This window comes from Fistularia commersonii, chromosome 12 (assembly GCF_037954325.1).
Source record: "Fistularia commersonii isolate RoL2024-O1a breed Wild chromosome 12, RoL_Fcom_v1.0, whole genome shotgun sequence".
NCBI lineage: Eukaryota > Metazoa > Chordata > Actinopteri > Syngnathiformes > Fistulariidae > Fistularia > Fistularia commersonii.
In genome coordinates, this window is record NC_141295.1 from 1540869 (window position 1) to 1566792 (window position 25924).

The 25924-nt window shown below is 41.9% G+C and overlaps 2 protein-coding genes across 3 annotated transcripts in view; one reads left to right on the forward strand and one right to left on the reverse strand.

Moving 5' to 3' along the window:
* Positions 1-4337, forward strand: part of LOC147228079 ((E3-independent) E2 ubiquitin-conjugating enzyme UBE2O-like) — a 41066-nt gene extending 36729 nt beyond the window's left edge. The window contains exons 22-23 of one of the 2 annotated variants that reach the window (XM_086156271.1): positions 669-1473; positions 1882-4337. In XM_086156271.1, the coding sequence (XP_086012397.1) occupies positions 669-1473; positions 1882-1912 (836 nt within the window). In that variant the 3' untranslated portion in view covers positions 1913-4337. Of the gene's footprint in view, positions 1-668 lie in introns of both variants that reach the window. The other variant, XM_086156272.1, reaches the window with a different exon arrangement.
* A 3119-nt stretch (positions 4338-7456) lies between these two features.
* The window catches only part of LOC147228080 (sphingosine kinase 1-like), a 37135-nt gene continuing 18667 nt past the window's right edge, over positions 7457-25924 (reverse strand). Inside the window, exons 2-5 of the mRNA XM_086156281.1 lie at positions 22040-22189; positions 15433-15527; positions 14311-14426; positions 7457-8953 (exon numbers count right to left, since the gene is read on the reverse strand). Coding sequence (XP_086012407.1) covers positions 8098-8953; positions 14311-14426; positions 15433-15527; positions 22040-22189 — 1217 coding nt within the window. The 3' untranslated portion in view covers positions 7457-8097. The remainder of the gene's footprint in view (positions 8954-14310; positions 14427-15432; positions 15528-22039; positions 22190-25924) is intronic.

Genomic DNA, 25924 nt, shown 5'->3' on the forward strand with positions numbered 1-25924 from the left:
AAGGAACCTCACATACAGGTTGCACACAGAGCAGGAGTCACCGTTGTCTCCTGTCTCGTCACAGACACATTGGCCTCTTAGAACAGAAGCCGAGGTTACTGTTTCTCTGCATTTCCTTTCTGGGGATTGGGTTTGTTTGTGTTTTCTGGAATCCCGACGTTGCACGTAATCAATGCGTCATTTGCGCTACATTCTTTATTTCGTAACGTCAAGAGGTTCCCTCTCAAAATGGGCCCCATCCAACTATAGGTGCTCACTCTTTTCCAACCCTGGTTTTCTAACCCCAAATGTGAAAAGGGCACACGGACCAACTGATACTCTTCTGACGCCCTATTTGTCTCTCCGGCACCAAAATGTCTTCTTTGTATCTTTATTTTCTCACAAGTGCAATGTGGAATTGTCATTGATTTGCCTCAAAGACAGACAGAAAGAGTATCCGCAGCACCGGGTCGGGGCTAATTTTAATTCAACCCACGTTAGCAGTCACGCAGACTCTGAACAGAGATTTTAATATGGAATTTTATCGGGTTCATAGTTGTTTCGATAAATGTATAATGTTTTGCAAGTTTGACCTAAAGTCTATAACGCGCGCTAAGTCCGAACAGGTATGGCAGAAGTTTCTAGATGGGTGATTGTTCAGCGGCTGAAGATAATGCCTTAATCTGCAGGTTTAATCTTGGTCAACGAGCCTTACTACAACGAGGCGGGCTTCGACAGCGACCGAGGCCTACAGGAAGGGTACGAGAATAGCCGCTGCTACAACGAGATGGCACTCATCAAAATGGTCCAGTCCATGACGCTGCTGCTCCAAAGCCCGGTGGAGGTCTTCAAACAGGAAATCCAGGAGCACTTCGTTTCCAACGGCTGGCGCCTCGTCCACCGCCTGGAGGCGTGGCTCGAGCTGAACGACGCGTCAGAGAGGTGTCATATGGCGCACGCCCCCTCCAGGCCGCAGCACCCAAAGGACTGGCCTTCATTCTCCGAGCATCTGGACGAACAGCTGCCCGCGGGGGTGGTCCATAGCAGCCCCAGAAAGCCCGGGGAGGAAGATGTTCCGGGAGCGGGCGGTATTTTGGAGGAGGATTTGGAGGATTCGGGTTTAAGCCCTTCCACCACCGCAATTGCAGACCTGGAGCTGAGCCAGAGCACGGACTGCGACGGCAGCCAGGGTCATACCTTCGCGGGAGGCGCAGCAGCAGCGCCCGGCTCCCTCGCCCGCGGCGGGGCGACGGAGTCCGGTCCCGCCTCGGTCGGAGACGGCGCCGTCAGCGCGGCGGGAAACCAGCAAGTGGTGCGACCAAAGAAACGGAGAAAGAGCTATAGGAGTTTCCTCCCGGAGGGCAGCGGCTACCCGGACATCGGCTTCCCCCTCTTCCCGCTGTCTAAGGGCTTTGTGAAGAGCGTTCGATGTGTGCTGCTTCAGTACCGAGCGGCTCTGATCGCCGCCGCCATCCCCGAGCACACAGAGGACAAGTAAGTGCCTCCTCATCGCGCCCCACACGACCTTCTTTGCCCTGCACCGCTCCTTCTTTCTTCTCCCTCCATCCACCTCAAGCTGGAGAGGAGTCATTGCTTGTCCGGAGAGGAGGAGATACTTCCGTCAACCTCCTGCACACCCTGTGTGGCGCTGCACCGCCCCCTCCTCCCCCCCCCGATCCATCCATCCCCCAACACTTCTCTCCCGAAGCACTGTCCTACACGTCTTTTCTCTGCCTCTGTTTAATCAGTCTCTATCCTGCCCGACCCGCCCTGCCTCTACAGTTCTCTGCCTTTACCCCCGTCATTTCACTCTGTCGCAGGAGAACAGCACCTTTTGGTCAGGAGAGTGAGCTACTCCTGGTCAGGATTTGACTTGATAGAATTTCTCTGATCTCCCCCTAGCGCCCCCGCAGGTGTACGCAACGCACGGTGAGGGGGCGGACCTTCCGCGCGAATCTTCGAGAGTTACCGTCGGAAAGTAGACCCCCACCTTCTGTTATTTATGCCTCAAGCAGGTAAATGCAAAGGAGCCTGTGTTTTTAAAAGCCTCGCTAGCGGTTTTGCAGCTGCAGAAAGGACCAAAAGAGATGTAAAATCTGTGCCATGACCCCTCGACTTACACCACCCCCCCCCGCTCGATAAACCACTTCGCCGCCTCGGTTGGCTCGATCGGAGAAAGCCCAGTTGCGGACTGGACTGTCTGTAGCACTACTGACACTCACTGTACCATCCTGCACTACAGCCGAATAGACAATCTGGTTTAATGACGGCGACGCCTTGAAGACACGTCGACCAGGAGGAGTCTTTTTAAAACATGAGTCACTCGTACGCTTTCTGCCAAATTATCTCAATATACACACACACACACAAGCGCGAATAGTCAAGTAGAACATACTGAATGTTGGTAAAACTGCCAACACAGCAGGTTTGCCACCTCTTCCACCTCCAGCTAGCAGCCAGGTGGCCGGTCAAAGAAGGAGGTAGCAGGAAGAAGACCGCTGCCCGTCAATGAGTTGGCACTATGAAAATCAAAGGCTTAACACAGCTGTCGCTTCTACACTTAAGAGTTTCATCGCCTGTAGAAGTTAGATTTTTTTTTTTTTTTTTTTGTTTCTTTGCTCTCTGGAAGAAAAAAAAAAAAAAAGCTTTGTGCTTTGGTGAGTTTTGATAAGTTTGAGTTCGTTGCACTTGTGTGTGTGTGTGTGTGTGTGTGTGTGTGTGGGCTCCAGGTTGCTCCGGGTGTCGATCCACATCACTGGGATGGGACACGATTTAAAGTATAGACAAAAGAAGGGAAAAAAAAAACAGCATCCATGCCGTCATCTCATGTCAACATGTTGCCTTACTTGAATGGTTCTGAAAGATCTCTGGCCGCAGAGCACAGACGCAGCTGCTTGTTTCTCGCTTTACACACTAATAAATCATGACAACAACACAATCACCATGACCTGTCCATTTCTGCTCTTTAACTTTCTCACGCACACACACACACACACACAAATCCCCAGTGATGAAAAGAATCCTGGCTCTATTTCAACAAATTCCTGCTCAGTGACCGATTTATTCAGTATTTATTGTGAAAGAAAATGAAAAGTCACCTTCCGGTCCAGTTGTGCTTCCCTGGGGAATCAGAGAAGTCTTTGTTTACATTGTTTTGAATAAATGCCCCTCCACAAAACATTTTGTTTTTGTTCCTTGAGATATAATTCTCTACAATTCTAGTGATGATGATGATTATGATGATGATTAAAAAGGTCAGAGTTGTGCTTGTGAAATAAAAAAAAATGAAGGGTGGCTATCTGGTCTTTTACTTGAACAAAGTTCGATGCCGAACTCGATGTTGCTGAATGAAAAGCTTGGAGAAAAACCCATAAGAGAGAAAATAAACTCGGAGAAGGGAAAAAAAAAAAAACACAAGATAGAACAATAGAACTGATTCGTCTTCCACGCCCAAAACGTCTTAAACTGGCGTTCCTGTACCAGATGTGGTTGATCAGGCTTCCGACGGTGTTTCACTGCTATGGTTATTTTTCATGATTTTGTTGCCTTTGAGGCTACAGAAGACGCTGCGTGGCTGCCGAAGACGCAGCATGTAGCGACGATTATGCCCCTCCCCAACACACACACACACACACACACACACACACACACACACACAGGCTGCTGTTTGTGAAATATCCCGCCTCAGTTCTTGATGGAGTACCCCCTATCTTTTGCCTGTCATCCCAGAGACCTGACAGGATTGTGGTATTATGTTTTGTTTCTTGAGAAGGTACAGGCACAACACATTGCAGAGGATTACAAGGTTAACACTGTCTCTTCTTATTTGTTTAAAGTTGCAGAATTATAAAATATGAAGCTATTTCACTAGATCTTGACACAAGGTCTTTCAAGCACATGATGCTATGTACAATTTTCTGTGTATGTGTGTATATTATTAAGATTCCAACCATTATTATAATTATTCTTATTGCTAAGAGTTTGTTTTACAGCCAAAGCATGTAAGATGTTGCTTTAAGCCTTTTGAATGGGCTACACACAAGACTTGACTGTATGATGTCTACATTTCCACAGTGGCCTGTTATTGATATATAAAAAATGACTTAATAAAGTTATGATTTGTAGCCTGATTTCTCTGTACAGATGTCCTGAATATATTGAAGTATACAAATACATACATTATATATTTAACACAAACCTGACTTCAAACAAGTCATGTGAATGTTCTGGGCAGATAGTTATGTACAAAATACTGAGTTTGTGTTGTACTAATAGTTTCATTCTTTTCTTTCTTTAATTGCTTTTTTTTGTTGTGCTGAGACAGCTGTATAGTGATGTATTAAACTTTGCAAGCAGTATCATAGTAACACTGCCTTTTTTATTTTTCAATTAAAACAAACAAACAAACAAAAAAAAAAAATTCCAGCCGGGTTCTCTCAGTCATTTTATTTTTTCAATCAAAAAAACTTGCAATATAAATTACAGACATTTGTCTAATGGAAAAATAGATCTCATAATAAAGAATCAATCATTTGTCTTAACTGTGCCAGACAAACAAAACAATATCAACCACAAAATAGCTATGAGGCAGCAGGTGGAGACGGAGGAGTTGGCTGACCGAGTGATTTCCTCTTGACCGCCTGCAGGTTTCCGACGGGCTTCTCATTCTTTCATGGTCTGACGCTTGGATTTGTAGTTACAACGACGCACAACAAAATATTGAACCAACCGCTGTCACTCCTGGAACCTCCTGGAGTTGACAGTTGACAAAAAATAGGCGATGGCCGGAGAGTTTCAACACAGAAAAGCCTGACGTGAATGAACCAACAAGTTATGCATTCGTACCGAAATGCTGTGAGTGAACCCAACCTGCCTTCTCCGCCATGCATATCCAATGTTTCAAAACATTTGGGGGTGGTGGGGGTTCGGTGGCTGCGCCAGCATATTCACCACCAGGAGGCAGAACAGTCAAGGCACATCAAACAGTAAGACATCACTCTTAAGAGAAAACTGACTGCATAAAAACTCAGTCCTCTGATCAGTTCCTATTTTGGTTTCTAAACTGCAGGATATTGCAAAAAAAAAAAAAAAAAAAAAAACCTACTGGGAAACTTTATTTTTCAATGTGAAGTCCCTTTTTTCCTCCAAAGTGTTTGCGCATCTGAATAACCTTGATCTTATTTTAGGCAACAACAAACATTGGAAATTTCTGCGCGTGTGTCTTAATTTCCACCTGTGAATTGTTTTTTTTTTGAAGAGTCGAGTATTCAGGTGTTCACGTAAACAGACTGTTAACATGTATTAGGTAAAAACTTATTTCGACAAATTGCTTTCTTGTGTAATATCCAATTTTGTTGCCTGGATTTGCTTTAATCTGAGCAATAAAAAAGCAAACCCCAGGCTTTTAAATCAAGGACTTAAATGTTTTTTTTTTTCCTAATACTGCGACACTGAATTGCATGTAAACACATCAGATTGGATTATTGCCGTGACCCGATTATTGAAAGTTTTTGGATTAAATTGTGTGTGTGTGTGTGTCTGTGTGGAGTGTGTGTGGCAACGCACTGCGTTGGAATCTTGTAACAGTCGAAAACTCCTTATTCCCCGGGAAACGTGTCTTCAAGTAGTGTTTGCAGCTCATTCAGCTGGATTTCTGCAGCATCCCATCATTCACGACTCAATTGAAGTGGAATACTGGAATTAGCCAAAAAAAAAAACGCCTTAAAGCTGAAAAAAACCGTCACATTATTATACATGTATACAAGAATTTTAAAGAAGAAATGTTTTTTTTTTTGGTTTTCCACAATCTTGATGTTATCAGATAAGTCTTATAGAAGATTTGGAGAAAAGTCAGGTGACACTTGAGGAATGTGCGCAAAAGTTGTGGCACCATCCCCAGTAGAAAAGATGAAGAAGGATATTCTCTCAAATATGATTTCCCTTTCCAAGCTTCTACCTACTCCTGCTTTGTTTTTAAAAAAATCCATCAACAACAAAATGTTCAATTAATGTTCAATTATTAAGTCTCTTTGTCTCCTTATCTTTTCTTCCATAAAGGAATTTAGCACCTTTCCCTGCAGCCCGTTCTTTCCTCGTGGAACATCAAGTATGAGGACAGCGAGGTGATGACAACCACGTGTCAGGAAAGAGTAAACTGATCACCTGACCGGAACCAGACTTAAAAAGGAAGACTCTTTTACATGTTAAATACTGGATGCTCATCAGGGTCTATTTACAAAAGTAAGGCCATGTAATTCCTCCCTATTTTTGCATCCACTAAATTGATTGCTGTGTTTCTTACACAACAGCAGTCAACTGGTCTGAAGCGGAGCTAGATTTCAGGCCAAAGAAGCAAAGAAAAGCAAAGTTTTAAGAGACCATCAGCTAAAAAAAAAAAAAAAAAAAAAAGAATCCCAGTAGAAACTTGTCCAGATCTAACCGCGGGGTTAGAATTGCGTAGTGCGCTCATTCAACGCGCTCGGGTCAGTATTTGCTCAAAGTCTTGATTTCCTTTTACAAAATGACAAAGATAGTTACTATAAAAACCTCTATTTCAAATCAGCGTAAAAATGATCAAAATACGAAATGAATTAAAAGTCACAAATGGCTGGAAATGCTGCTGATGAGGCCTTAAGGCAGGAAATATGAGTTGGGTTTGCATAACGTCGTAACATACGGCATGACTGTGGCGATACACCGATGTGTGTTTCTGCGTCCGCAGACTTCCTATTACTAACAGACAACCAGCTGAGCAACAATCTGAAAAGATCAGCTCTAGATCTAAATAATAGAAGGAAGAAGCAGCAGTGTACTGACCTTTTCCTCATTCATCTAGTCCAGCACCTGCCTTCAAGATTTTATTTTTTGACGTGAGCGAGCGCTGCACGATTCTTTTTCATGTCTGAGTTGGTGATCAACACACTGACTCAAAGCTCTGGTGTGTGATGCTTGGCTTCAAATGAGCACTGGATTTTGAAGAAGCCCAATGGTTTCTGTTTCGCTGCATCGTACACACACACACACACACACACACACACATGCTCACAGTCAGACATCTGCTGCAGAGAAACCAAGAAAGCATAAATCTAATCCTCTGCTGTGCTTTCAGACAAATAGGACAAGAGGTCTGGAGGCTGAAGATGCTGAAATGTTTTTTTTTTATCTGTCACTTGATTCCAGCACATCTACTAAAGCATGTTTTTTTTTTTTCTGCTGTTTTTTAAAAGCCTTAAAAATGTGGGTCTCAACAAGCTGTCACTCAGAGTGATGGGTTCCATCACTAACAGAGATATGGATATTTAAAATGGCATCTGAGAGTCCAGTTCGTAGAGTTTAGAATGGAAAAGTTGGAAAGTTTCTTCTGTACGGACCAACTGAAATCAATCTGATGGGATTATGGGTCCGCAAATTATTCGTGGGTATTTTTTCATCGTTGGTCGAACTCCTGTGCGTAGGATAGGTGGTAAAAAGGATGAATAAACCAATGAATCGTTCTGTGTTTGTGTATAAACCAGACTTTGTGCTGAAGTTTTGTGAGAGATCGGCATTTTGTACCAAATGATTCTGAGCCTGAAACCACCGCTCAAAACCAGACTGCTCGGTAAAATTTAGAAAATGGGTCAACTCAAGTAGAATTTTTCTACCAGAAAAAAAAAAAAAAACACAACTCGTGACCCCAAACGGATGGCATTTAGGAAGAAAACAGCGTCCTGGAATTTTGGAAAAAAAAGCACATTCTGGCTCCAGATGATAAGACAAACAGCCTGCTCATTAAATCAGACAGATTTCATAAATATACAGTAACTAGTGATGAAATGTAAAATGCTTTGAATAAAATATGAAGTGAATTTAACTGCGGTGAGCGACTTGTCCAAAATACATTTGATTATTTCGGTTTCGTGGCCGTGATATTTTCCTTCTTCGAACACTGTCTTTGATTCGAAAACAGCCTTGATTTATATTTTTTCCGGCCTGTATACTTTTTTTCTCGCAGTGAAGCATTTATTACTGAAGGTAAATGTGCTTTATGTTTTTTTTTTTCCCCTATGGACTGGACATTCCTGTAGATATGTGCGAGTGTGTGTGTGTGTGTGTGTGTGTGACCGCACGCCAGCGTGTTCATCCAGTGATTAGTCTGGCCAGGCCTCGGTGCACCTCTGCTTGCACTGGTCCATATTCTACCACCTCCCCATCTACAGTTATTATCCCTTTGGGTGAATGCGGCTCTAGCCTGAGCGCACGCACTTTACAGTAAACCAAATGTTGACAATTTGCAGTCAGATGCGCCCCCTTCTCCATGGCGAGGAACAGCCTCAGCAACGCCGCGCGAGATATCCCCGCCCTCACGTAGAAAAGATGAATGACGCCGTCGTCCAGCGCGGCCTCGGGCGCCGCCAGCAGGTCCTCGGCCAGATGCGACTGGTACATGGCCAACATGAGGACGAAGTCTTCCTCCGGGACCACCACCCAACCGCTCGGCAGCGGCCGATCCAGGGGAGGCAGCAGAGAGTCGGGCAGGCCGCCTTGAACTTTGCTGTCGCTCCGGGAAGGCGCGCTCTCCGTCCTCCAGACTTTAAGCGAGTTGTTGGAGTGGCAGGAGTTGTGGAAGGTCTTCTTCGGGGTCGTCCGGCAGGGGGGGTCTCGTAGAGACGGGGAGCGGCTCTCACGGGTCGAGTTATCGATCGGCGATCGATCGTTTTCGCGGACGGGGAGGTAAGCCAGCCGGCCGTTGTAGACGCGGAGGGAAGCCAGACGCACCAGAGTGCCCACCGTGAACCGGGCGGCTCCCACGTGACGGTACTTCTCGCTCTCGATGTCCACGTCCGCTACGAAACCCCACGCCAGAGACAGGAAGGAGAAGCGGCGCGTGCTGGAGGAGAGCTGGATGGAAATCAGATCCATGGGGGAAACCAGTCCTTTACAGAGCAGGAAACCACAGCTGACCAGGAGCTCCTCGCTGGACACCAAAGAGGCTCTGCAGCAGGGAAACCACCTTGTCAGAGTGTGGAACTTCAAATATACTGCTTAAAAAAAATAAAGGGAACACTTGAACAACACAATGTAACTCCAAGTCAATCACACTTGTGTGAAATCATAGGAAGCAACACAGATTCATTTTCACTTGTTTTAAGGACATTACATCAAAGTTGGATCCGCCTGGAGTTTGTTTTTACACTTTAATTTGGAGTGTGATTACTAATCCAGACCTCCATGGGTTGATACAATTGATTTCCATGGATCGTTTTTGTGTGATTTTGTTGTCAGCACATTCAACTGTGTAAAGAGCAAAGTATTTCATAAGAATATTTCATTCATTTAGATCTAGGATGTGTTTTTTTAAGTGTTCCCTTTACTTTTTTGAGCAGTGTACATTGCATTACTTTGAGAAAAATGTTTGCACATATGTGCACACGTGTATGTACATATAGAGTACGGTTAAAGCTAAATCAGTTGGTACAAAGATGAGCAGATGAAGCTCGAGCGGTGTAAGATAGCGAAACATAATTTGATGTCGAAATCAAAAGTTCTTATCTAGTATCTTATTAAACAGATTGATTTTGAATTTGATAACAAATATGGAAAATTCTACTTCTAATTCTCAGTTCTACTACCTCAGTGGTGGAACAAACTCCCAGAAGCAACAAGACTAGCATCATCTATCTCAACCTTCAAGAAACAGGTAAAAACGTTTCTCTTTCAGGACTTTTTACTGCACTGATGCCCCAGATCAGGTTGGCAGCAAGTTAGGCTATGCAGTGTGTGTGTGTGTACGTTTGTGTGTCTGTCCAAAAAAAAAAAAACCCCTCATTAACCCAAGCTTACTGTTCTGTATATTTCCTGTGCATCGTGTATTTGCAAGTGTATTTGCAGTCCCTATGTCCTCTATTGTAAGTCGCTTTGGATAAAAGCGTCTGCCAAATGCAATGTAATGTAATGTAATGTAAAATAATGTTTTTTAACTTTGTTTGTCCAATTACAAATGAATGGAATGGAAAAAAAGGGTCTAAATCAGAGGGGGGGTTGATGCCAGGAATCCTGGTTCAAAAATAATATGCTGATAGTAAAATGTGAGAGGAAAATGCTCTTAATATTTGGGCAGGAAAGCAGGTTGAAGGTCAAGATGACACACACACACACACACACACACACATACACAGGCGCAGGAGACAGGTCGTTCATCCATATTCAACGTCCCGAGTTTCTTCACACTCATCTACATTTCCAACACAACACGTTCTTTCTTTTCATATCACCGTCTTGTGGAAATGTCAGTGAAACTTCCCGGCTCAAAGGTTCTTCCCGCAGACCAGAACAGCGTCAAATGTCCGCGTTTAAGGTTTTTAAGGTCTTGTCTACAATAAAACCAGATGGTTGAAGCTCAAAAGGCCTGCCAATCAGAAACGCATTCAGAACGTGTTTCTCCAAACGACCACTTGAGGACGGCATTTACATGTGCAAAAAAAAAAAAAAAAAAAAAAAAAAGCCATTATTTCAAGTCAATTAATTTCTTGCCGCAATAAACAATTTCAAATTTTCTGAAAATTTCTGAAAACACCACTGTCGGATCCAAACATGGACACCCCAAAAACTCCAGGAGCAGATGTGTTTCTATCGATCGGTGAAGGGGGGCGTCTTTATTACTATTATTCTTTTACCGTCAGGACCTGTTTGTTAATGCATTTCAAATCACCCATGGGCCACATTCTGAATAAAGTGTATTTTTGCTTTCAAAACAATATTTTTATGACAGACTCGCATGTGGAGTCTGCCGAACCATCGAGGGCGGGAGATTCCCGCCTGTATCAGTAAGTGTCACTTCCGTCACTTCAGAAAACACTCAGTTCACCGATGACCTTCCAGCTCCTACTCATTATATTTGTGCACGGATTTAAAAACACGCTCAGCAAACCTGTCCTCTGTCCACCACATTGTCTGATACCTGCAACATTCCAGCCGCCTGTCACTTGTTTGATCCGCAGCCTCGGTGAACCCTACATTCAGCCAAGAATAATGCCAAATATATTCTGGTCAGGGCCGCCGCAGGACAGGCTGCAGCAGCTAGAGAGACAGCGAGAGAGAAAGAGGGGTTCTGGATACAGGGGTGTGTGTGTGTGTGTGTGTGTGTGTGTGTGTGAGGAGGGAAAACAATACTTAGTCTGGTCCCTTCTTCTCATTGTTGCTGCCATCATGACCGGGAGACCATTGTTTGATGGGAGGCTGATCGGCGGATGTAGTTGAGGGGGGTGAATTTCAAAAGGTCAAGCGGGGGGGGGGGATATAACCGCGCATAAAAAAATGTCATCTTTTATTCCCCCCCCCAAGAAGATTTTTTTTTTTTTTTTTTTTTTTTTTTAGGGATTCCAATTCTGCCTCTTTTCCCCGCTCTTAATTACTATAAATCACTCATGATCCAATTAGATCCTGCTAACCAGCATCAAGATGCCTGTAGTCTTCATAGATGACTCCTGCCAATGTTTATCAATAATTTCAGTGCTTAAAGGACAAGCAGGAATCAGGACGGCCACCTGAAACCCGGGAAACCCGTTCCCTCGCCGAGTGTGTCCTTGTGTCTATCGTTCACTCACGACATAAACACACACACACACACACACATGGACCCTGGACCATGATGACAATGTCTTCAGAAAGCAGGAGAGCCATTATAGTTACAGTATCATCATCATTAAATTTCTATTCATTCGAATGGAAACAAGGAGTTTCCATGTAAGTTAGTTTTTTAATGACTGGAATTTCTAAATGGTTTTCCATTGAAGAACATGTGCTGTGAATGGAGAATAAGGATTCAAAAATCCTAATTACGTCTTACTGTTTTTTTCTCTCAGGGGTTCAGCTCGAGATCAATGGGATGCCACGATATCGGCAGAGATTACAAGGGATGTTTCTACTGGAAATGTGGTGTAAATCTTTTAAAGTCAACTTTGAATGCCTGGGCTTCTGAACGCTTAGATTACACCAGACAAGCAGTACAGAGTGTTTTCTTTTTTTTTAAGTTACTTTATTACATTTTAATCTAGGTCACCATTCACTTCAGTTGTTTTGATAAAGGCTGAAAAGCTGTTTTCCTACGAAACTTCAGCAATGTTTAAATGGACTGAAAAACTTTAATTGACCTTCTAGCGATATGGGGGATGAATACATATTCATTTTTGGATGATTTAGGCCTTTTGATATTAAAAGTTTGAACTAGTTTTGATGAAAACACTACAAAAAAGATCGGAAAGTGAAACTATTTACATCACCAAGCATCAATTTAACAGATAATTAAAGTCAAATTTTTTTCATAAAAATGATGGTGGTTACTAGAGAGTTGCTAGTAGAATTGCACGTGTCAAGTGACAGCTAGTGGTGAAAAAAGGAAGGTAGAGCTCTGGTCCACAGAGAATTCGATGCTCTCAGGACCGCATTCGTGCACAGCAAGCGGAAATGCTCCTTTGGAAGGATGCTTATAAGTCTAGCGGATAACGTCTGTATTTTTTTCACTGACCTATCCATTATCAATGTCCTTGTGTGCCAGGAAAGTGAGGAGAGGCGAGGAGCAGCTCGGAGAATCAAATACAGTTTTACATATTTGAAATAGTGCAAACAATATGCTGCAGGAAATGAATTAATTCGTTTGTGGAAAACACTTAGGGATCCTTCCCCCTCTCTCCCTCTGCCCTTTCGGCTTTCCCTCGTCTCTTTTTACATCCGCTGTCGCTAAATGAGCAAACAATCACTGAAATGAGCTAATGATTAATAATTCATTCGGTTAAGTGCATCTTTCGCCGTTGAAGCAAAAGGCAGCAGGGAATCATGTCGTGGTGGTCAGTAAATATATCTGCGATCTTATTAAAAAAACAGTATGGGTGATTAATAATTACGTTGTGACCCATTAGTTGCATCTGGAGTGGGAGGCGACATTTTACATGGCACGCTTCTTCTGACAGTTACGTTCCTGATTCTGGTCCAAAGCCTAAGCGACGCCGCATGTCAGTCATTGTGGTGGAATGATCATAAATACCAAACCGCCGGGCCGAATATGAGTTACAACTGACTCACCTGCGTGCACGGATACTCTATGCACGTGTGTGGAACGGCAACATGCCTGTGTGATACGGTTTAAACCAGTATGTTACCCATCTGGATAAACTGGTTCACGGTAGGTTAGTCATGACAGTCATGATGCTAAAATGCAGCACTTTTCCACTCTTTTCCTTACTCCAGTTTGCTGCAGTAAATTAATCATGATTTCACACAGAGACGTGTATGTGGGTGTGCTCGTGCATGTTTGCGTGTCCCTGTAACGTACCATGTACGACGTACCACAACTATACCGCTCAAAAAAATAAAGGGAACACTTGAACGACTCAATGTAACTCCAAGTCAATCACACTTCTGTGAAATCATAGTGTCCACTCAGGAAGCAACACAGATTCATTTTCACTTGTTTTAAGGACATTACATCAAAGTTGGATCAGCCTGGAGTTTGTTTTTACACTTTAATTTTGAGTGTGATTACTAATCCAGACCTCCATGGGTTGATACAATTGATTTCCATGGTATTTCATAAGAATATTTCATTCATTTAGATCTAGGATGTGTTTTTTTAAGTGTTCCCTTTATTTTTTTGAGCAGTGTACATTGCATTACTTTGAGAAAAATGTTTGCACATATGTACACACGTGTATGTACACATACAGTACGGTTAAAGCTAAATCAGTTGGTATAAAGATGAGCAGTTGACGCTCGAGCGGTGTAAGATAGCGAAACATAATTTGATGTCTAAATCAAAAGTTTTTATCTAGTAAAGCACTTTGATACTGTAAGGTGTGAAAGCACTACATTAATTGATCCTTATTAAACAGGTTGATTTTGAATTTGATAACAAATATGGAAAATTCTACTTCTAATTCTCAGTTCTACTACCTCAGTGGTGGAACAAACTCCCAGAAGCAACAAGACTAGCATCATCTATCTCAACCTTCAAGAAACAGGTAAAAACGTTTCTCTTTCAGGACTTTTTACTGCACTGATGCCCCAGATCAGGTTGGCAGCAAGTTAGGCTATGCAGTGTGTGTGTGTGTACGTTTGTGTCTCTGTCCAAAAAAAAAACAAAAAAAACCCCTCATTGATTTCCATTGATCATTTTTGTGTGATTTTGTTGTCAGCACATTCAACTGTGTAAAGAGCAAAGTATTTCATAAGAATATTTCATTCATTTAGATCCAGAATGTGTTTTTTTAAGTGTTCCCTTTATGTTTTTTGAGCAGTGTGCATTACTGACAGTAGAATAAACTGGCTTTATGTGAGTAGATTCCGCTCACCACTCACCCAGAATAATGGTGTATGGATGCAGCCAGGGCATTGCCCGATCCACCGGGAAGGATCCCCAAGGGAGTCCGGATGGCCTCCTCCCAGTCTGATCTCTCAAGTAGACCGTTTATCACCTGATAAGGAGGCACAGCAAAACACCGTTTCCATGAGTTGAACAGGAAGAAGCTGTTTTCCAAGCTGTTGGTTAGAAGCTGTTGCTGAAAGTCGGTTTCGCTGACAAGAACCCGATGGTTGCTGTATCGTATTTAAGATCTCCGCAGTCTTATTATTTTTTAGGAGATTCAAATGTCAGACCATAATGTTCTGCTGTTTGGGTAAAGAAAAACAAAAATTGAAAAATCTCATTGTACTTTGCAAACAACGACTGAGAAATTCTCTTCACCTTAGTGTCTCTTTTTCATAAATTCTCTACTTCTATTTTTCTATTACTTCTTCTTGCTTTAGTAACTGTTAAGTTAATTCAGGGAATCTTCAATCTTTGTAGTTACTGCAAACAGAAAAGACAATTTATATTTCATTATATTTCTTACTCTTCCTCCTTTCCACTATTATCTACTACTGTTGTGTTTTTACTTGAAACTCTGGCACAACAATTTCCTTCGGGATTAATAAAGTTGTTCTCATCTCATCTCATCTCTCAAATTAAGTCAAGTAAAAAGAAACCACAGCCAACGTCTGCAGAGATATGTTTTAGGTACATTAAAACATCGGTGGAGGTGGAAAAAAAAAGTCTAAAGACTGCAACAACAAACAACAACTGAGAATTTAAGTCAAGTAAAAAAAGAAACCACACCCAACGTCTGCAGAGATATATTTTAGGTCCATTAATACATCGGTGGAGGCGGAAAAAAAAGTCTAAAGACTGCAACGACAACTGTGAACTTAAGTCATGTATAAAAGAAACCACACCCAACTTCTGCAGATATATTTTAGGTACATTAATGCAACATCGGTGGAGGTGGAAAAAAAGGCTGCAACAGTCTGAAGTGATGAATGTTGTGGAAATGAATTGTAAACCCAACTGAATTTTAACTCTCTTCATGTCTCTTGTTTACTGTTGTTAAGCTTAAATACTGATAATAGGTTACATGCAAGACCTTACATTTGGTTGGTCTTTACCTCAAACAGGAGTCCGTCCCCCGACATGATGACCAGGGCGTCCCACTGTGACAGGTCTGCTTCTCTCACCAACTCTCGGGCGTGATTCTGTCGCTCTGCAAAACACATGTGCGGGCAAAAACTGAAACAGAGATGAAGATCTGTTTCTTCGTAGAGGAAAAGCATTGCTTTTTCCACTTTCAGAGAGAGGTCAAAGGTCATGGTCAATCAGCAGGGAAGTGTTACGGATTCTGAAACAAGAGGGTGAAAAATGAGCAGGTGAAAGCCAGATGGGTTTAGTGGAGCGATACAATTTTTGTTCTATCTTTTTTTTTTTTTTTTTAACTAAAGGTGATCTTGAAAGATCTGATAAGAACGAGATAACCCAGAAGCACTTGCAGTTTCACAGATAAAGCCCGGCTAGTCGTAGATGTTGTTTTTATCCAAACTAGACAACCACCATGCCATTATATCTTCACCTTTATCTGCTAGTCAACCTGATCTTCTTGTGTGTGCTATTGTTTATTCATTATTGTTATTCATTTTCTCCTGACCTCTATTTATATTCTTGGGGGGTGGCAGTAAAAGTGCAAAGGACCCTGTTTCAATTCTGACCTCTCTGTGTGGAGTTTGCATGTTTTCCTCCAAAAGTCCAAAAATATGCACCATAATATGTCTATTATGGCGCATCTACAGGCCACGAAAAAGTCCTTGTACATGAAAACAATTTGTCCACAGGATCTCACTAAAACTAGAGTTGGTATTTATTATATAAGATACACACAACTGTTTATTGCGGCAGAGTTCATTCATAGTTTTTGAACATCGATGAGATTTATTCATCAACTTTTTTTTTTTTAAATCCAGACATTTAACCTCTCCGAGTACAAACCAGTCCAACCTCATCTTCATGTTGCAAGTCACACTGGGTGCGACCAGTAAGGTGTGGCAGTGAACCTAATCCATCCAGACATTTCAGACCTGTGAGATCCAGGGACCTGAAATTAAAAAGCCGCTCTCACATACATCGCCAAAACTGAAAAAGAGCAGTACTAGAGTGCCTCAGCAATACAAGGTAAACAAAAAGTCCGACAGGGATGGATCTAATTTCTAGGTCTCTCATCTTGCCTTTCCTCTCTTTAACTCAGCAGAATGAAGGAATAGAGCCCCTCCTCAAGGGCCCGACCATATCACGTGTCCGTGTCAATGTAGTGATTGCATTCTTAAGGGAAAGCAAAAGACGGGAGAAAAGAAGGAGACGTGTGAGAAGGAAAGAGCATAAAGAAGTGCAGATGGGAAGAGGTTAGAGACAGTAGATTGTGACTGATTCATCACGCTCATGCATATCTATGAGCACGTTTCCTGACTGTTCTTACTCTATCCCCCAACCACCTAATTATAAATAAAAAACAGACCATTGCTGGTCTTGCTTTTTATCAGCATGGTAATAATATTTATTATAATATTTCAGTTGCAAAACAAACTTTGCATATACCGAGGGGGATTAACAAGTGAATGTTGGGATCGGGATAATGTAAAACACCTCGAGTTTTCGACACTTTTCTACAATTACTGTTTGTGTTTGTGACTGCTTGTACTCGCCAATCTTCACATAAAAGTTACTCAGACTCAGACTCAAGGTGAATACTTTGGCCATATAGTGTATATATATATAGAATATACATATGTGATAGGGAAAAAAACCAATCACTTGTGTTTTGCAATACTTTCTAAAATCAATTCTCTGTTTCTGTCTTTTCTTTCTGAGGTGCAGCCGAGGCATGAATAAACGTGAAATGGAATTTAGCACTGAACCAATCAGCTCTTATTTTGAGAAATATCAAATAGGACTATCAACTTTTACTGCTGCTGACCAATATGATATCATTATGTTTTCATATTTTCACACTGTAGTTGTGCCAGATGAAGATGTGTGTAGAGGAAGTACCATGCAGCCAGTGGTTTTTCTTTATGAGCTACCCCAAGAAAAAAATTGAAATTGTCATTTAACTAAATTGGCAATACCCAAGTGATTATATTATCTCCATCAAGACACCATAAGTCAATGTAACACTCTTCTCTGGAGAGGCAATTTTCAGAGTAAAGTTGAATTAAAGAAAAGGAATCCGACGCCACCTCGGACAGTGGTTGAATTGAAAAAGGCCTTAACATTAAACTGTCCACTCGATGTCTTTAACCATATCTGAGCAGGTAGAAGTTTGAGGTTATAGCTGAAGAAATGTGTTGTAATACATTTGAAAAAGGGTGACTACCACACCATTCCTGCAAACTTGATGTTTCAGCATTAACTGAATCGTCTACTATAATGCTTATATCCTTTCCTTACTATCAATGGAGATCTCTGTATATATATATATATATATATGTATACAGAGAAAACTTCTCTGTATACATATATACTGCTCAAAAAAATAAAGGGAACACTTGAACAACACAATGTAACTTCAAGTCAATCACACTTCTGTGAAATCATAGTGTCCACTCAGGAAGCAACACAGATTCATTTTCACTTGTTTTAAGGACATTACATCAAAGTTGGATCAGCCTGGCGTTTGTTTTTACACTTTCATTTTGAGTGTGATTCCTAATCCAGACCTCCATGGGTTGATACAATTGATTTCCATGGATCATTTTTGTGTGATTTTGTTGTCAGCACATTCAACTGTGTAAAGAGCAAAGTATTTCATAAGAATATTTCATTCATTTAGATCTAGGATGTGTTTTTTAAGTGTTCCCTTTATTTTTTTGAGCAGTATATATATATATATATATGTATATACTGCATAATCTTAGCACACGATTAATGGTGGGAACCATGATAAACAGTGAATGTCTGGAGATGATTTGTGAATAGTATACAAACCTTTTTTTTAACTGGACAATGGTCCGTGTATGGACATAGAATGCAAAGAACATATTTCACAATATCAAATTCGGCTGATATTTGCAATGTTTTTTCCTCATGCGTAGCTGCTAAAGTAATGATCGGTCAAATACGAAAAAGATTCTTCCAACATCTCGAGCCCCTTCTTGCCTTCGCTGCTCAACTTCAAACAGTGCTGTATCATCCCTCACATGAGCAACGGAGAGTGAGGTCTGAGGGGGAGCTTTTCCTTCTGGATATTATTTGCATTGTACAGATGAGATTATAGCACAAGAGGAAGACAAGCCTGTAGCTGCTGTTTAATTAATGCTGTCTGACAGACATCCTTGGATGCCTGAGCAGTGAGGGGACTGCCTGGGAGGAACAGTGTGCCAGCTCTGCTGCCAGAAAGACACGTGCACCGCCGCACTGCAAAACACACAAAACACTAACTGCCTTTGCTGGACTCCTCCCAGCGCTGCAGTCACCCTGCATCTATTCTCCCCTGGACGCAGTGATGACTCCGTCCGATATCGTCAGTATCTTTATACAAGACCGGCAATGGACCTATAAATCCACAGTGAATAAACAACCAAGTGTTACGCTACACTGAAATTAAAAAAAAAAAAAAAAAGCCTGATAGATTTTTTTTTTTCTTTTCCAATATGAAGCTGCTCTCTTGTGGTCAGGTGTCTGAAGGGAAGACTGATTAGATTAGATTAGATTAGAATACAATTTAGAAAGTTTAGCAAATAAAATTACATGACAAACATGATCAAATTTGCCCTGCAGCAGCTGAAGACAGGGAGCATCTGCACCCAACACTTGAGTCAACATGAAAAAGATTGATAATGTAAATAGATCTAAAACTGCTTTTTTTAAGTCAAATTGTGAGGTCAATTAGGATTGCTGAGAAATTTCCAGACGGCATGCCGAAAAATAAATTACTCTCTTCTACATTTCAGGGTTAAATCTACCGATTTGACTGAAAGATTCATTTCAGAAGTCTATGAGTTGTACAGATAGAATCCAAATTTCCCTGCTGGTGGTCATGCTTTTTTTCATTGTGGTAGATTTTCGGGATTAAAATCAACTCCAGTATTAACTTGTCAAAAAGTGCGGCTGTAAAATCAGAAAGAGCTCTTTTTTTCCTTGCGCTTTCCTGTCATTCCTCCTCACTGTGTCTCTCTTTTCGTCTGGCTTCTCTGCGCCCTTTGCGCCTCTCATTGCGATGAAAGACATTTTTATCTGTTATCTGACACTCTAGTGATTTATGTTCACTCCCAGACTCCGTGTGGAAATCAAAATGACAGACGAGGGAAAGAGTCCACCCAAATGATCAGGCTGAGAGCATCCAGCACATCTGCTGACACATCTGTCCCGCTACAGTGTGGGACAGTCAAACATGTAATTCTACACTGTATAATCATAACTGCCCAGTATAGATTATATGGACATTTAGGGAACACAAGATTTAAATCAAATCATGGCAAAAGGGGATTGTGTGCGTGTGTTTCTCATGCGCATGTCTTTATCCATATGTATGTCTATCCATGTGTACACATGTTTATTACATAACAGCTTTGCATGCATAGGGGTCAGGGGCGGTTGATCAGCATGGTGTTGCTGACAGTAAGAAAACACAAGGAGATTAAAATGAGAGGAGATGTTCTTGGACCGGGGAATCAAAAGGAGTATTGATTGTTGGAGTTTTGTGTATAAGTGAGGGTTTGACAGTGAAAGCGTGATTACATAATGTGTCAATGTGCTCGTGCTAAATAAGATCAGCAGCGATTACACCGACGTTACAAAAAAAACTGTAGATTTTTGTTTGCTTGATGCTTAATGACCAACAACTAGACGTTGCCATTTCCTGAAAGTTGGTCTGCGGGCCACTCTTCACTGACCCATGCTCCAACCCAACTCCTCCGAATTTCACACATTAATGCCTATTGGATCATTTCCCCATCCTGGTGGTAGACAGAAATTCAAACCAAAGTATAAAAAAAAGCAAGATGCATGTGATGGCTTCAAACAACATCGAGTATTACAATGATATGTTTTTCATTATTTAGTAGTACTTTTTCCAGCTTGTGGATGCCTGAAAATCGGGGTTATAACATAGGAAAAATACTCAGAGCTTCATCAAGGCGAAATCCACCGGTTCACTCATCTGCCAGCGTGGACTGAAGCAGACAGATTCACCAGTATATACCATTTATCTCATTGTGTACACTCGCTACACTATGGTCATTTGGCAGAAGCTTTTATCCAAAGCGACTTACAAGAAGTACAATTCAGATCAATTCATCTCAGAACCTTATATATACATACATTCATTTCATGTTTTTTTTTTGTTTTTTTTTTGGGGGGGGGCTAAGTGGGATTAGTAGGGTAGTGCTTGGTGAAGAGGTATGTTTTCAGCTCTCGTCGAAAGATGGGCAGTGACCCCGCTGTTCTGACGTTTTTCGGGATTTCATTCCACCACTGAGGAACCGAGACCAAGAAAAGCCGAGACCGGTTCGATCAGCAGCCGGGGGCTCTGAGCGATGGGGTGGACGGTTGCCCAGAGGTGGCAGATCGGAGGGGACGGGTAGGGACATGTGGCTTGACCGTAACCTCTCCAGGTTACGGTAAGACGGCGCTGTCCCATTCACTGCCCGGTAGGCGAGCACCAGGGACTTGAACTTGATGCGGGTGGCTAACGGGAGCCAGTATAGGGACATAATCACCCTCAGGGATCTCGAGTACGCGGATGACACCGCGCTGTTCAGTGAGATCGCTGACCAGCTTCGTGAAGCCCTCCGTGTTTTTGATGAGGAGTCCAGGAAACTCGGCCTGAAGATAAGCTGGCCAAAAACCGAGCTTATGCATATAGGAGAGGGACCCGATCCACCGCCACTCCTCTTCGACGGCACCCCTGTCCACTTTGTCGCTACCTTCAAGTACCTCGGCTCAACCCTGTCAAACACCGGAGATCTCAAAGTTGAGATTGACCGGCGCCGTGCCCTTGCGACGTCAGTCATGCAGTCCCTGTGGAGACCATTGTGGCGCCACCGGGACATATCCCGGGTGACAAAGCTCCGGGTCTACAATGCCTCAGTCGTCTCTGTCCTACTCTATGGCTCCGAAACCTGGCCGCTGAACAACACGCTGGCAGCCAGGCTTGATGGATTTGACTCCTGGGCCCTGAGGACATTAGAAGGCATCAGCTGGACCCAGCATGTCACCAACAAGACCCTAAGGGATCGAACCCGGCAGCCTCCAGCATCTCGCCTCGCAGCAATGCGGCGAGTTTGATGGTATGGCCACATCATCCGCTTGCCTGCCGAACATCCAACAAGCTCCATCTTGGCCTTTAATCCCCAGCCAGCCGGATGGAGAAGACCAAGAGGTGCCCCCCGCACCCGCTGGCTTGATGTTGTAGCCCAGGACCTCAGGGCCTGCGGTGTGAGCCTGGCACAGGCACGGCAACTTGCCAACGACAGACCCCAATGGAGAAACCTGGTAGCCACGGTTGGCTCTGCGCATCTCGTGCAAGAGGACTAACTAACTACTATAGGGACATAAGAAGGGGAGTTGTGCGCGAGAATTTGGGACGGTTGAACACCAGGCGGGCTGCCACTTTCTGAATAAGCTCCAGAGGTGGTCACCGCTGATGGTCACCGCTGGGGCACCAGCAGGGAGGGAGTTGCAGTAGTCCGAACGAGGGATGACTAGAGCCTGGATATGTAGTACACTCACCCGTGATGTAAAGTGTGTGTGGAACCCCAGCCTCACTGAGCATCCTCTGGATATGGTTGTTGTAGAGACTGAGTGCCTGTCCTTTCCCGCTCTGCGGATTCACCAGTAACATCATGCGGCACGGACGAGACAGCACACTCATCAACACCCCTGCAGAAAAAGGAACAATCATGGTCAACCGATTTGAAAACAGGGAGTACAGTCAGTTGCTCATATTATCTGGTAAGCCTGACATTTAGGCTTTTCAATCTTCACACGCAGCAATTTCAAGTGAGCACAAGCAATTCATATCTAATTCTACTTTGTAATACTTAACACTTAATGTTTCGGACAACGATAGTAAATGCATGATGGTCACAAACATAGCAAAATTGACCTAGAGTGTTACATTCAAAACATTGGTTTCTTATCAACTGAGACCACATTTATTTGTCTTTTTTCCACAAATTTTTGGGTCATTTCATGCCTCGGGTATGGCCGTCAGGGTGGAATGAGGCAGGAAGCGTGGCGAGAGCAGGACATGCAGTACGGCGTGAAGCTGCGACAAAATTCTTAGAGACCTTGACTTACATGGTTTTCAACTAGACCAGGTCACTCCGAATATACTATATGTATATGTCGCTCTTTTTTTTTTTAACTTGTCCTACAACACTAAAGAGATAACATTTATCTAATTTTTTATTACATTTTGCAATAGCTTTTGTTTTTGTGTTCAAAGAAATAATTTTAACATCACTCTTTTTAATTATTTTTTATGAACAGCTGCAAACTGTCTGCAAGATATACAAGAAAAATCTGCAAGAAAAATGACACTGAAAATGTGACAAAAAAAAACTATCTGGCGATGCATTAGCTCAACCATCATAGCACCAGTCGCATTTGGTAGATTTACAATTGTAAGGATGAAATGATGTAGTTTTTAAACTTCTTATTAACAATATTCAAACTCTTTTTAACCTTCCTCCTGTGTTAGTTTTCTGGTAGCATCCCCGGTGTTAACGGGTCGGTTTCGACCCGTGTCTTAAATCAGCTTTAAAATACACTAAAAATAAAAACTTAAATTCCAATTCTTTTTCTCATCTCTTGGTTACCTTGTTAGGCTTCCTTATCCATGAAAATATTGGATTTAAAATTTTTTGTTGTGGTTCTCTGGGCCTTTTTATTGTTATTAGTATACTTCTCGATTTCAATAAAAAACAGAAAAATTAACCTCAAGAGAACACTGTAAATAAATTAAAGGATGTTGTGTTACCAGAATATTGGTAAGGGGTATAGAACACATCTCTGAAATGAATTTGTTGATTTATTTTTTTCATTTTAAAATTTTTAACTATAGTAACATCTATGGTGTTATGGGTCATTTTCGACCCATATATATTTTCTTCAAGAAAATGGAAAGAAACAAAAAAATGTCAGCAATAGGACTTTAAAATGAACACACTGAAACACAGGACAGGTCATAACACAAAATATCATTGTCCATCTTCTGGTCATACGCTGGCAAGTGAAGGTGGCTGTCAGCTCGTCCAGGTTGTCCACTCCTCCTTTGTTTTCATTATAGTCAAGGATAATTGTGGGCTTTTTATCACTTCCTGATGACTCAGCTGCAGCTTTATGAAGAGTAGACAGAAGTATCACATTCTGTCTTCTTTTTGGACAATATGAGACAACAGTGGTGGTGTCTGTAAAAGCAAACTTGGAGGAAAGTGGAACCCTGTCTTTCACTGCACGATTTCAGCAGGCAACTCAGGTTTATTTTTCTTCACTGTGCCCACCATGGTAAGTTCTCTCTTGAGGAGTTCTTGTCCAAAGTCCTAGGTTGTAAAAAAATTGTCACAAGTGATATTGTGACCCTGCAGTCCAGTGGTCATGTCAAGGACGTGACTGGACATGCTCATCTTTGTTTGTTTTGATTTTTTGGAGCAATCCTGGACAAATGAGCATCCCCAGGAGCTCACATGATTGGGGGAGGAGGTGGCTGCCATCGTGTTGGCTGACAATGCATTTATGATTTAAATTTTGGCTATAATTTTTGCTTTGTAATCTTATTTTTATACCCGGGTCGAAACCGACCCTAACACTACAAAGGACATAATTTTAACTAGAGCATTTTATAATGCAGTGAAAAAAAATGTTTTTGTTGAATTTTGTTGAAAGCAAGGTTCCTGACAAAGTCAAGAAGCCTTGATGCAATAAAAAAATTTTAAGTGATTATTTTATGCATTTAAAAACTAAAACGGGTCGCTGGCGACCCTAACACAAGAGGAGGAAGAAGGTTTACAGTGTTACAGATATACAGCAGGGGGCTAAAAAGCAGAGGAACTGGAAGCAGCTGGTTTTGGCCTTCTGTTTCACTGGATGGGAAGCGATGCAAATTAACAACTCCTTACATTTCTAAAATATTCAATTCTGTTCTATGTAAGACCATAGGAGGAAAATGAGATCTAAATGTAGATGTGACATAAATCAGAAAAGACAATCAGAAAGCTTCTCTGTTGAAGATGGTTGGTATTTCAAAAAGATGATTGAAAGGTTGTATCTCTAAGATTTAAGCAAATTACACCACTTATCTCATAGCTTTACATCCAGATGTTGCGTACAAAAATCCCAAAGCAGGGCCCATTATCTTTTTCCTTTAAAATATGATTTTAAAAATGCATTGGAGCGTAGAAAACTGCCTTATTCAGTGACTTTCTTCACATGGCATAACTGGAATACTGTTTCAGGTAAGAACACAGACTGATCTCTGTTTTTGAAAAACAGCAAGTTCCACAGGAACGGTTTCTTATGTTATCCTTGTCTTGGTACACACATAAAACAAACAATTTCAGACAACAGTCAGAGAGCAGAAACCCAACTGTGTTATTCCTCTTGAGGAGTGATCTCATTTTGTGCAGTCTACTGGATTTTTTTTTCTAAAGATTAGAACAATCAGTATGAAGGGATCAAGCCATTCAAACAAGTCTGACAGTTGATGTATGACTAATGTATGTTTGGAACAACTGAAATGCGAATCCTCTCGGGGAAAAAACATCTAAAACCTAATGGCATTCTTTGGTTTAATGGATGCTGCATTTGTGTTGGAGCCACAGGAAGAGAATGTGGTGAAACAGGTAAGAGCGTAAGCCACACTTTAATGTGTCAGTCACTGGAGTTTTACCTAATGCAAATGAATCCGTCCGACTGGTTTTCTATTCTCTCGTAATCCTCATTGCTACTATCAACTTACTTCTTGGTTTAACCTTCCGTCAGGTATCTTAATGCTTTAAACGTGAACTGCTGGGTGGCTTATGTCAGAAAGTGCAAACCTGATAGCTGCTATTCTTCTATAGGAGCCAGCTGCGCTTTGTATCAGAAAGAGAAAGAGGTGCTAAGACACTAAAAATCAAATATGAATATGTGTAGATAAGAGCTCTGGTTTGTCTTGAGTACAATTTTGTATTCATTCTGTATCTCCTAGCACCATGTGGGTGCCAGGAAATTACAATGAACAAGGATTCTTAAACAGGCATGTGCAAACACAGGCTGATAAAGCCAGGATTTAATGATACAATATTTATATTGGTGCTATAAATGGTGTTCAAATGGAATGCAGGGAGTTTCCCATACATCAGCCTCCAACCCTGGCAGTCATATACGGAAAACTCCCCACAGTCCATTTGAACTGAAGAAGCCTTTCGGATGAGAGGTAAAAGGTATTCAAGGAATGAAATTCAAGGGCAGTTGCCCTTAAAAGATTTTGGCAAGGAATAACCTGTAAGGTCATTTTCGTCTAAAGATTGGAGGACACGATGTCTACGGTTTTCTAGAAATCATTTAAAATGTAGACTCATCAGACCATAGCAGACATTGCATAGGTTGATCTCAGATGAGCTCGGCCCAGTA